Source organism: Nyctereutes procyonoides, unplaced genomic scaffold (assembly GCF_905146905.1).
Source record: "Nyctereutes procyonoides isolate TBG_1078 unplaced genomic scaffold, NYPRO_anot_genome, whole genome shotgun sequence".
NCBI lineage: Eukaryota > Metazoa > Chordata > Mammalia > Carnivora > Canidae > Nyctereutes > Nyctereutes procyonoides.
The window spans coordinates 21353062-21366087 of record NW_026575030.1 but is presented as its reverse complement, the minus strand read 5'-3'; the positions used below and the strand labels follow the sequence as shown (position 1 = coordinate 21366087).

Below are 13026 nucleotides of genomic sequence, written 5' to 3'. Positions count from 1 at the left end.
AGAATACACGGTCAATATAAAAAGAATCAACTACATTTCTATATACTAGTCATAAACAATTAAACATTGAATTTTTTTAAAAATGCCATTTACAATAGCATCTAAAACACAAAATATTTAGGGATAAATTTAACAATATATTTCCAGTAACTCTACATTGAAAAGAACAAGGCTAAGATAAATTATAGATAACCTACACAAACATAACAACATACCATCTTCATGGACTGGAAGCCACTATTATTTAGATGATGTTTTTTATCAAGTCAATATGTAGAATCAATGTAATCTCAATAAAACCCTACTTGGTTCTTTTTACAGAAACTGAAAGGCTGATTCTAAATGTCATATGGCAATACAAACAACCTCGAATGGTCACAAAAGTCTTGCAAGAACAACAACAAAATCAGAAGACCACGATACCTGACTTCAAGATTTACTATGCAATATTCAGCAATCAAGACAGTGTAATGCAGATGCAAAGACAGATACTAGATCAAGCAAAGAAAATGAAAACCCAAGAGAAATGGCTTAAATTCTATAAAGATGTACCCAAAAGAAACGAAAAAAGGTCTTGTACAAGAATGTTCATCACTCAAGCAGCTTTATCCATAAAGACTGAAAACTAGTCATAACATGACCATAAAAGGGGAAATGAATAAACAAATTTATGGACAAAGAATATTACTCAAAAAAAAAAAAAAGGAATAAACTACTTACTGATACACTCAACCAACATGGAAAAACCAAAAACACTGTGCTGAACAAAAGAAGCCAGACCCAAGAATGACATACGATTCTATTTACAATAAAGTTCTCAAGGGTACTGATCTGGAAGAAACAGACAGAAATCCTCTAGGATGACAGAAATATTCTGTATCTGGATGGGCTGTGGGCTATACAAGTCTATGCAGCTGTCCAATACACATACCCACAGACACACATATACATGTTTTTTCACTCAAAAAATATTTGGCTGCCTACTATAACCCAGGTATTGAGAACACAAAGTTAGAAGGCAGGATGTGGAAGAGCAACCTTATAGTCTTGCAAGCAAAGAAATGCAAAATGTTAGTTATCATAATGAAAACCAAACAAAAGAGAAGTCTTTTAAGCTGAGAAGTAAAAACCAGTAGATTGCTAATCAAAGAATATTTCAAGTATATACAACATATACAGAAGTAATAGAGGGGATCCCTGGGTGGCTCAGTGGTTTGGCGCCTGCCTTCGGCCCAGGGCGTGATCCTGGAGACCCGGGATCAATTCCCACGTTGGGTTCCCCGCAGGGATCCTGCTTCTACCTCTGCCTGTCTCTGCCTCTCTCTCTGTGTGTGTCTCTCATGAATAAATAAATAAAATCTTTAAAAAAAATAAAAAATAAATACATAAATAAAATCTTTAAAGAAGAAGAAGAAGAAGAAATAATAATAATAATAATAATAATAATAATAATAATAGAAAAACTCATAGTGGAGCTGGGCAACTAAAGTAATTTGATATGCTTGAAGTATGAACGGGGAGAGAAGCTATTGAACTACAACCTAAGGGGTTGTTAGAAGAGATCTGATTATGATTATGCAGGCTCTCTCTGCCTCTGCAATAGGCTGTATTTTAGCTGTTTGGCAACAGGAACCTTTGAGGAGTATTCATAGGGAAGTGAGAAGTATAAATCTCATTTGGAAAGATCACTACAGAAACTACCTGAAATACAGACTGGACAAGTCAATCTATATTTATAGGACAGTCAGTCCTCATTAAAAGACTAATGCAATCTACAAAGGACTTCATCCATCAACAGCAAAACACACAATCTTCTCAAGCTCACGTGGAGCACTCACAGACCACTTTCAGAACCATAAAACACACCTTAACAAATTAAAAAGAACAAAAATCATATGATATATGCTCTTAGACCACAACAGAATTATTCTCGAAAGTCGTAACAGAAAAATAGCTGGAAAATCCTCCAAACACTTGGGGATTAAACAACACACTTCTAAATAATATGTGGATCAAAGAAGAAATCTGAGGAGAAATTAAAAGGTATATTGAATTAAATGAAAATAAAATTACAATTTATCAAAATTTGTGGGAAGCAGTAAAAGCAGTGCTTACAGGGAAATTTATAGCATTGAATGCATATATTAGAAAAGAAGATCTAAAATCAATCATCTAATCTTCCCCCTTAGAAAACTAGAAAAGCAAATTAATCCAAAATAAAAGAAATTATAAAAATTAAAGCAGAAATCAGTGAAACTGAAAACTAGAAATCAATAGAGAAAATCAAAAGCTGATTTTTTTTTTAAGATTTTATTTATTATTCATGAGAGACAGAGAGAGAGAGAGAGAGGCAGAGACACAGGCAGAGGAAGAAGTAGGCTCCATGCGGGGAACCCAATGTGGGACTCAACCCCGGGTCTCCAGGATCAGGCCCTGGGCTGAAGGCAGCACTCAACCGCCGAGCCACCTGGGCTGCCCAAAAACTGACTCTTTTAAAATAGCAGTAAAATCAGAAAGCCTCTACTGGGGTCTGGAGAAAAACAGGGAATTGTTGTCCAACAGGTAGAGCGATAACTCAGTTGGTTAAGCATCTGCCTTCAGCTAAGGTCATGATCTCAGGGTCCTGGGATCACAAGCCCTGCATTATGCTCCCTGCTCAGCAGGGAATCTGCTTCTCTCTCTGCCCCTCCGCCCCACTCACGTTCTCTCTCTTACTCTTTCAAATAAAAAAATAATCTTTAAAAATAAAAAATAAAAACATAACAAAGGAATATTATGAACTCTATGCCCACAAATTTGATAATCTAGGTGAAATGGGATCAATTCCTTGAAAGGCACAATCTGTAAAAACTCACACAAGAAGAAATAAACAATCTGAACAGGCCTGTATCTACTAAAGAAATGGAGTCAGTAATTAATAACCTTCTAAAAAAGAAAGTACCAGGCCATATGTACTCACTGGTGAATTCTATCATACATTTATGGAAGAAGTTATACCAATTCTCTACAATCTCTCCCAGAAGTCAAAAGCAGAGAAATACTCCTAGATCATTCTATGAGGCCAGAATTACTCTATTTTAATCAACATCAGATACGAAGATAGTACAAGAAAACTAGACCAATGTACATCATGAACATGGATACAAAAATCCTCAACAACTTATTAGCAAAATGAATCCAACAATATATAGTACGAATTACATACAACTGAGTGGGATGTATTACAGGTATATAAGGGTGGGTTATCATTCAAAAACCAATTATGTAATGCATCACAAGAACAGACTAAAAAAAAGGTAAGGCCACTGCAATGGGCTAGGTAAAAGTTGGTGCACACAGATATTAGAACACAAGTATTATTCATTCATTCACACAGTGTGCCAACACCCAGGATGCACTGGAAATAAGACAAAACTCATGCTCTCCTAGAGCCTACAATCTATAAGAGAGACAGACCCTTAACAAGTAACCACAAGTCCCTATTGCAGGAACTCAACCTAGACTGAACAGAAGGGGAAACGTGGATAATGATGAACCACTAACTAGATTAAAAAATACAGAGTAGGTATGGCTGAGGGGAATACTACAAGCAGGATGTATGAAGGTTCTGAAGCAAAAGAAAAAGCAATAGTGTATTAAATATACTGAAAGAAATCCAGGCTTAATATCACAGAAAGAACAGAAGAGGATTACATTATGGTTATGGTTTTGATGGTCATCAGGAAAAAATAAAAACACAAGGATGCAAAAGAGTCATGGGTGCCTACAAGAGAACACATTAGTGATTAAACCATGACATCTAGGATAAACAGGAAAAACTAAAGAGCTGATATAGTTTTTAAAAAGATAATAAAAAAATACAGACACTAGGAATTGCCAAGTTACAGAATTTGAAGGAAAAAACTCTCGTGTCTTATCTTTTTCTAGTTATGCTCAAGATTCAATCTTTCTACTCTTCAAGGAAACCCAGAACTTAAAATCTTTAAAATTTAATCACTTAAAATTTAATACATAGTAATCCTGACAGAGAAATAAATTTCATCATGGAAAAGAGAAGTTTCTAAACTGTATAGAATACAAAAACTTAATTTTGCTTTTTCAAGCGTGACTTCTGTCAACATTTAGTAAACCTAGTCAAGAACACTCATTTGAACTATTAAACCTTTAAACATTTTCTGGTATTTCCTCAATGACTTGAAGTATTACTTAACACAAAATTAATTATGATTCTAGCTATAAGTTATATTAATCTTATAAAGGAATTACTTACAGGGACATTAAGTGCATACTGTAGTCCTTGAGGAAGTCTTTCATGTGTTTCCATCTGCTCTTCATCATTTTTCACTGTCTCCTCATGGACCATGAGTTCATCATGTGATATCATATCCTGTTGTCTCATTTCACTTTCTTGTAACACTTCATCTGCAGCAAGGATCTCCTGGTGAGGCATACTCCGGTCTTGAAGTACTGACTCCTGCAGTTCCCCAGACACGGTAGACTGGCCAGACACTCCACCCATTACAACCATTGCCCTGGAAGACTGCATTTCGTCTATGCCGCCACATTTAAGAAATAATCCTTCCAGTTTGTCGTCAATGTTCATGCTTAAGTATAACTGCCTAGAAAGACCAAGTTTGGCAACAAAGCATAATAAATTAGTTTTATATGTCTACTTGATACTCTTTAAAATTTTAATTATGAAAGGTACACACTTTAATAGAAAAATTTTATTCATGTAATTCAGCATTCATCTCCAATGTTAAAATTACCAAGATAAGTTTCCAAGGCTGGTAGAGTAAAATGCAAATTTTCATTTTTGACATTAAGGCATAAAATCTTAACCTATATCATTATGAAAAATGAGTATGACATAAAGCAAACTGGAGATAGCTGTAACAAAGGAGTCATATCTTTTAATATAGTAAAATATCTTTTTAAAAGTGTTTGAAATGCATTCATTAATAAATAGACAAACCACTATCAGGCAAATCACTAAATATATAAAATATATAAAATAATAGCCACATATAGTAATAAAAAAAATGAACATTAAAACAGAACTACCATATTTTATCCACCAAGATTGTAATGCCTCTCTAAAAAAAATATGTTCAATGTTGAGGTAGGTTAAAAAAAAAAAAAAGACACTCATTTACTAACAGTAGGAGAATAAATTAGCTCAATTATTTTCAAAGGCAATGAATGCATCAAAAGCCGTAAAATATGAAATATTCTTTGGAAATGGAAATACATTATGTATTCAACAAAATGAAGCTGGTTAAAATATCTTCATTCATACATTATGTTTTAAACTATAGTGATGGCTGTATGACTTGGTAAATTTACTAAAACTCCCTGAATTGAACACTGAAAATGGGTACATTTTAGAACATGTAAATTACATCTCATAGTTTTTTTTTTTAATTTTTATTTATTTATGATAGTCACAGAGAGAGAGAGAGGCAGAGACACAGGCAGAGGGAGAAGCAGGCTCCATGCACCGGGAGCCCGACGTGGGATTCGATCCTGGGTCTCCAGGATCGCGCCCTGGGCCAAAGGCAGGCGCCAAACCGCTGCGCCACCCAGGGATCCCTCTCATAGTTTTTCTTAAAAATAGAAATCAGAAGAATAATAGCTACCTTTGGAGGGTTGCTATTGATAGTAGATAGGAAATGGGGGGTATCTGAAAGCTGGCAGTATTTTTTGAGTTGAAGTCTGACTGCACAGGTGTGCACACTTTGTAAAATTTTCAAGTCGTACATCTGCAATATGTGCATGTTTCTGTCAATTATTATACTACAATGAAAAGTTAAAGTCTGCTGAAACTCAAAAAACAATGTATACAGTAATAAAAGTATTCTTGAACAGTATTTGAAAATGTGGGAGGATATCCCAATATATTAAAGGAAATATGTGTGCGTTTAAATGCACATAGGTTTATCTAAAATGCTAACAATATTAGCATTACCCCTGGGTAGTGAAATTGTTGGAAGTTTTTTCCATATCTATATTTATCTATAATTTGAAAACTTACTATAATAGAATTTTATTTTTTATGCATGTTTTTAAATTTGTTAAAATGAAATGTGATACTTCCATTACTAATATAATCTTAAATAGAGCATGATTAAATTTAATAGGTCATAAGAACTAGACACTATCAAATAATAACATTACCTTATTTACTCATTATAGAAAAGACACGCAACATTAAATCTGCCCTTCTAACTCATTGCTGTAAATTCAAATTCCACTGTGTTACCCTAGGAACTAACATAATAATCAGAAATCCAAAGAAATTCATCTTGACAAAGGTCAAAGCACTGTCACAAAGTTTGTTTTCCAAAATCAATTTCTATTGTCAGCCTATGTAAAATTAACACACATACCTACCCAAAGGGAAGGGTCCACAAGTAGTAAATGCATTAACTATGTTTCAGTTTGGTCACCTCTCTCCTGAATTAATCAGGTAGGTTACGGTTACTATTTTGATCATAGCTTTCAGAGGTAAAATAAATGATCAGTTACATTCTTATATATTACTGAAATTTAAATACTCTTTCATTTACTAAAGTTATCATTTACTGAGAAACCTGTACTTAAATGAACAACTCAAAAAACACATAAACAGCTAAGTAAAAACATACAAAAATATAATTCATACTTGCTAATCTTATCTTCCCCGGTACCAGGTAGTATCAGTCTAGAATACATAAAACAAAGAACCTACAATCTGATTTTACTTTTCAAAACACTTAAGTAGAAAACTTGAAAAAGCTATAGGCTAAAGATTTTAAGTAAATCACCAAAAACTTGTTCTCTTCTAAATATTCTATTTATCACAGTTCTTAGAAGATAAACTATCCCACAAGTAAGTGAGACATGAAGTCTTTACAGGGCTAAAATTTACTTATTCTGGCCATTTCTTTGGAGGTTCTTACCAAGTCAATTACATTCTTCTCATCTATTTAATGTTTTCTTAAAGAATGTGGAAAGCAAAAAAAAAAAAAAAGAACGTGGAAAGCCCCTAACTTAAAAGGGAATTATGTATACAAAAAGCCACCCTTTACTACAATTCTTCATTGCTGCTATTGTCACATACACCGTTATTAAAAACAAAACACAAAAAACTTTTAAGCTTTTAAGGAATATAGGAGAGGTCAAAGACGTCATTAAAAGGTCAACTTAAAGAAACTGACTTAGTGCAGAACTTAGTTTTAAGAAAAAGAAGCTGACCTGTTAACCCCACACAAGGTCTACATTTCCCTAAAGCAAGGGTCCCCAAACTCCACTGTTTTTGATCATGCACCTCATCGCTTTTTATAAATTGAGCATATCCTAGGGATGCCTGGGTGGCTCAGCAGTTGAGTGTCTGCCTTTAGCTCAGGGCATGATCCCAAGATCCAGGATTGAGTCCCACATCGGGCTCCCTGTGAGGAGTCTGCTTCTCCCTCTGCCTATGTTTCTGCCTCTTTCTCTGTGTCTCTCATGAATAAATAAATAAATCTTAAAAAAAAAAAGAAAAATTGAGCATATCCTAGTATATGCATACTATTTAAAACTATACCTCTAAAATATTAACATAAAATGTACATATGAAAACAAATATATTTTAATTTTTTTACTAATGTTATCCCTAACATGAGGATAAAAGAGTTAAGTACTGGGCAGCCTGGTGGCTCAGCGGTTTAGCACCACCTTCAGCCCAGGGCATGATCCTGGAGACCCGGGATCAAGTCCCACGTCAGGCTCCCTACACGGAGCCTGCTTCTCCCTCTGCCTGTGTCTCTGCCCCTCTCTCTTTCTCTGTGTCTCTCATGAATAAGTAAATAAAATCTTTAAATAAAACAATAATATAAAATAAAATAAAATGAAAAATAAAACCGTAAGTACTCAAGAAGTCAAAGTACTTTGAGGACAGAGTCTATTTTGAAAAAAAGGCAGGCTTACATTAAGTGCCAGAGTGAGGGACTTGGAACAGGAAGATACCACACTTCAGGATAGAAAAAGTAAATGGAAAAGGGGAAAGATTGTAAATATATAACAAATATGATCTCTTTAAAAAGTTTCTTGAAAAGAGGCTATAGACACAGAAAAAGGAATCTCTCTCCCTTTTTTACATATAGTTTATTACTATGACCCCAAATTAAGCCATACATTTTAAGTAATTGGCTAGCCAAGAAACTGTTTTGACAAAATGATTTCCCTGAAATACAAGAAGATGCTAAGATACACATTTCATTATCAGTGAACACTACTCTGACAAAGGTTTAAAGCAAGCCTTGGAAATATCTATCAAAATGAAAACTGCACATACCCTGACCCAGCAACCTCATTGCTAAGAATATACACAATCCTATAAAGTAATTCATCAAAATTAACTAAAGATGTATGTACAAGATATCTGGTGCACTTTTAGTGGGAAAAGACTAGAAACAACCTAAGCATCCACTGATAGATTATCTCTTAATCACGATTCAACCATACAATGAACACACACGGTCATAAACAGAATGAAGACACTGTATGTGCTGGGTGAAAAGTTCTCTGAGGCACATTACGTGAAAAAAAATCAAGGAGAAGATAAAGTGGCCCATACTTGTATCACACATCTCAACTAGTAACTGGGCAGTGTAAGCTGGACAGGAAATGAGATAAGGCTCTCATACAATAGTTAATTTCACCAAGCCTATGGTAAAAGGAAAAAAGGACAAAGCCACACTAAGAAAAATGATAAAACCTTTTTTTTTTATTGTCCTTGAAGCTCTCTTACATACACTTATATAATCTTTAACTTTCTCCCTTCTAACTCCTACGTGGTGGTCTCAGGCAAAACTCTCATGTGCTTCACTGCACATTCAACAGCTGGAATACAACAAAAGATCCCATGCTCAAGAGTTAACACAGGCTACTTCCCTTCTCTAATTTCAGCTACTTTCAAGGAGGATCAATCAGGTGTAAAGAAAGGAAACTGATGTGATCTACATTAAAATGCAAATAGTTAAATGTCTCTTCCTGCTAAACTGTCAAAAAGGCCACTGCTTTTTTGACCCAAATAGCTACACAATTAATGGAAATTCAGGTGTTAGGGATATTACACAGCAGAGAGGAAGAAAGAAATAGTGCTTCCTTTAAATCATGTCACTTACATGAAAGCCTGCTCTGGAAGAAAAAAAAGAAACAATTTTTGTTCCCAGGAGCCTCTGTCCAAGTGGGGAAAAAGAACGGCCTGGTGGAGTAATAAGCAACCAGCCACCCTGAGTTCTTTGCAATGACATATTCTTTTTTAAGGAGCTGTGGGCAGCTGACAAAGTATAAAACGTCACAGTTGTTAAGAACCAAGACAAGACAAACAATGACGTCCTAGGGCTAATTCAGCTAAAGAGCCCTCTTTCTTCTGAAGTTTAGAGTTACCCAGAAAAGGGATCATTAAAAACTAGAATACAGCAAAAGAGAGGGAAAAAGGAAAAGGCCAGCCCACCTTGGGCCAATTTCTCCTAAATTGCACTTTACCAGATTACTTCAAACTGTCCTCTTTTCCCCCTTCTAAGTTTTATTCTTCCCTCATTTCCATCACTCTGTCAAAAAAGCTGAAAGATAGAGCAATAGGCATATTTAGGGGGCCACAATACAGTTTCTTGCTCCATTCCATGGTCCCTCGCCCATACACTCCTTACCATCCTTTCCTACTGAAAAACGTTTGGTTCAGCTATGTAAAAGTAATTCAAATTATGGTCAAGTAGGTAACCCCTAGTCATTCAAGCCTAATGGCAATGCTCTACTAAAAGAGAACATAAATTACTAGCCATCACTTTCTCCTGTCTTCCAGAAGAGACAGCTGACACTCCTTGTCATCACCTTCTAATTTAATGCTTCTAATCAATTGTGTGCAAGCAATTAAAAAGTAAGCTTTATAGATTTATAAGATGAAATAGAGTAAATAAGCTTTGAGTCAGGGTTTTCAGTAAGAAATTAAACACATGGACTTTTAATTCAAGCATCTGTGATCATTATTTCTACTCTAAGCTGAGGGGACTGTTTGGGCTAACTTTCAGAAGACAAAGTTAACAGAAACAAAACATATGGACAAGTTGGCCACTACTACTCATTTTTAATCAACTATGCAAAGCACTTAAAGCAACTACTGATTTAAGGGAGTTCTATACAATTAATAAGAAAAATATCTTTCTAAATTTATTAATAGGTTTGAGTCTATACTATAAAGTTCAGAGATTATCATAACCTGGAGTGGAAGGGCAACTAGTATGTGTTGAGGATCTACTACATGTAAGACAATGTGCTGAGTATACTTATATACATTTACATCACTTAACATGTGTATAGTAACACTCAGGACAATAACAGTATATCCCTATTTAACCAATAAACTGGGGTTTTACCCAAGTCACGTAGCTAGGAGGTACACTGGGATTTCAAAACAGGCTTAGCTGGTTTAGTGCACTTTTTGCCACACTATACTAACCTTCGCTACTTGAAAAGGCTCTGAGGCATTAGGAACTCACAGAACTCCTCACTCACCTACTCTGAGGCCACTCTGTCACCATTGCTCAGCTTGGTAAAGCAATCCAAGTCTCCTTAGCTGGCTACTCCCACCTCATGGTACCATGGGAGAACTTTGTGACACAAAATAGCTTTTTCTCTTTGGGGAGAAATGGACACTTCCTACATTTGCTACTTTCCCACTTCCATCTATTACTCACATCTTAGTAAATTTCTCTTATTCTTTTTTTCATAGGCTTACATATACCGTCTTAATCCTTCCATTGTCTTCAAATCTTTACCAAGTTACTTCAGGAAACCCTCTTCCTCTTACCTCCCCATTTTCACTTGGAAATCAAACAAAATAATCCTGACTATGGTTGATAAATATATGAGTGGTTCTAAAGATATACCCATATGAAAGGAAAGAGGGTTGTATGTTTTAAAGTGAAACTGATTTGAGACTTCTGCCATAATCCTCTAAAATTTTTGAAAGCAGCTAGTTCCCGTTCAGAACATACACAAATATTCATCTGCCACTTTTTCACCGTTAATTAAATCTTGCATTCAAACATGAAAGAAATATTTCTCACTTAAAAATACTCCTTTTATGTTTTATTTATTTAGTTTGGTTGAATTATTATTTTCCATCCAACTTTTACTGAACAACGTAGAGCTTCCAACTTTATGAATTAAAACAGATTATAGTGGGCAAGCTTAGGAATTAAAAATTATTCTTTTCCATGGAAAGAATAATTTCCAACTCAAAATATCCTCCCCCCACGCCCAAATCAACAATATCTTTGTCTTGTACCAGAATCCATTCAACCTATAAACCTCACTTGGAGGCAGAATTACTCAAAGGAACCTATTCTGGAACAGTAGAAAAGCTAGGCTTTACAAATTACTTCTGACCCAAAGCATGTTCAGCAAACTCCTTGTTGTCTGAAGGATGCCAGTTGTATTAATTTGGATTCTAACATTTCTAACCCATGTAAGGAGTCAGTGAGGAATTATACCTTAAAAATAGCATTGGAAATACAGATATCAATCAGCCTCAAGATCAACTGGTTAGATAGACAAAGCAAGAGACAAAGAAAACCATGATCAATATGGAATTAACAATTTGCCACTGATCATTCTTATGAAGTTTCCTATTTTTTCATCCTTCAAAAGAATCATTTTATCTATACAGAGAATGTTTCATTGCTAACTTAAAAACAATGCTTATTTCTTGTGTAAGTATATTCCACATTCTGAAACCCCTTCAGCTACACCTTTGTGTAACTACCGTTTTGCATCCATAAAGCATATCTTGTAAACTATGCCCCTTGATGATTTTTAAATTACTACTTGTTCAAAATATTATAATAGTATCATTTATGACAATGACAACTGGACAAAATGGCCTTTCTGATCAGTGCTAGCAACAATAAGACATTAAATAAGAGAAAATATAGGCTAAGATCCATCATTTCACACAATATAACAAGAAAAACCCCTGACCGTTTTTTAACCACAGAAAAATAATTTGTAAATATTTAAGTCAAAATTAACAGGCATTTCTATATGCCTGCATCCCCCCTCAAATAAAGTAGAATCTAAGTATATTCTATATTCCAAATACCCATCACTGAAGTCTTCTAAAACAATGTTAACAAGAAAACAGTGATGTTTAAAAATATTAAAACATCAAATTTTTGGCAACTCATACTATTTAAGAATCAGCTATAATTTATCTTGAAGGGGGAGGGAGTGGTAAAAAAAAGGTCCAAGCAAAACAGAATCCTACATTCTGTTGGATCTAGTTTTTTCATTCACCACATCTTATGCCAATATCCACAATTCAAACATTAACATTAAAAATACTTACTCTGTTAGGAAACTATGAATTTTCTACAGTCTTGTATAATAAAAGGAGTAGCAAAAAGACTTCTTAAAACAAACTTCCCTGTACACTATGAACATTAAACACCTAAGTTATTTTTAATATGTACTATATAGTAACCAAAACCCATTTCAGAACAGAAAACTGTTAACTATTAATATCAACATTTTTAAACTTAGATAAATGCTCTCACTTTAATAATACAAACCCTGTTTGTTAAGTACAGAACTAAGGATGCATTTTTACCTTCATTACCAAAAACACCTTTAACATCTTATACTATTCAGTAATAAACTTAAATCAAGGCCTACTATAAAATGCTGTATACAAGTACAGAAATTTATCAAAACTAGCTGTTATCTCCAGTTTCTTAAAAAGGGTACCAAAGGTAAAATATGCTGACATAAAACATGGTGGCAAACTGACAATTAGTTTCCAATCTTTTAATAAATTCTGTAATAGAATATATAGTATTTGATACTTGTTTCAAAATACAGTATTTAAAGCAGGACAAGAACCATAAAAAACTATGTATGATGAAATATTTGTCATCTAAAAATAACTATCTCAAGTGTGTAATGTCTTAGAGAATAAATTGGTCTAATCTTATCTCAACATTTAGAATAACAGACTCTTTA

General features: G+C 34.3%; 1 protein-coding gene across 3 annotated transcripts in view; it reads right to left on the bottom strand.

Moving 5' to 3' along the window:
- The window catches only part of ZNF148 (zinc finger protein 148), a 120844-nt gene that overhangs the window by 64022 nt on the left and 43796 nt on the right, over positions 1-13026 (bottom strand). For all 3 annotated transcript variants that reach the window (XM_055316006.1, XM_055316005.1, XM_055316007.1), the window contains one exon: positions 4271-4619. In XM_055316006.1, the coding sequence (XP_055171981.1) occupies positions 4271-4603 (333 nt within the window). In that variant the 5' untranslated portion in view covers positions 4604-4619. The remainder of the gene's footprint in view (positions 1-4270; positions 4620-13026) is intronic.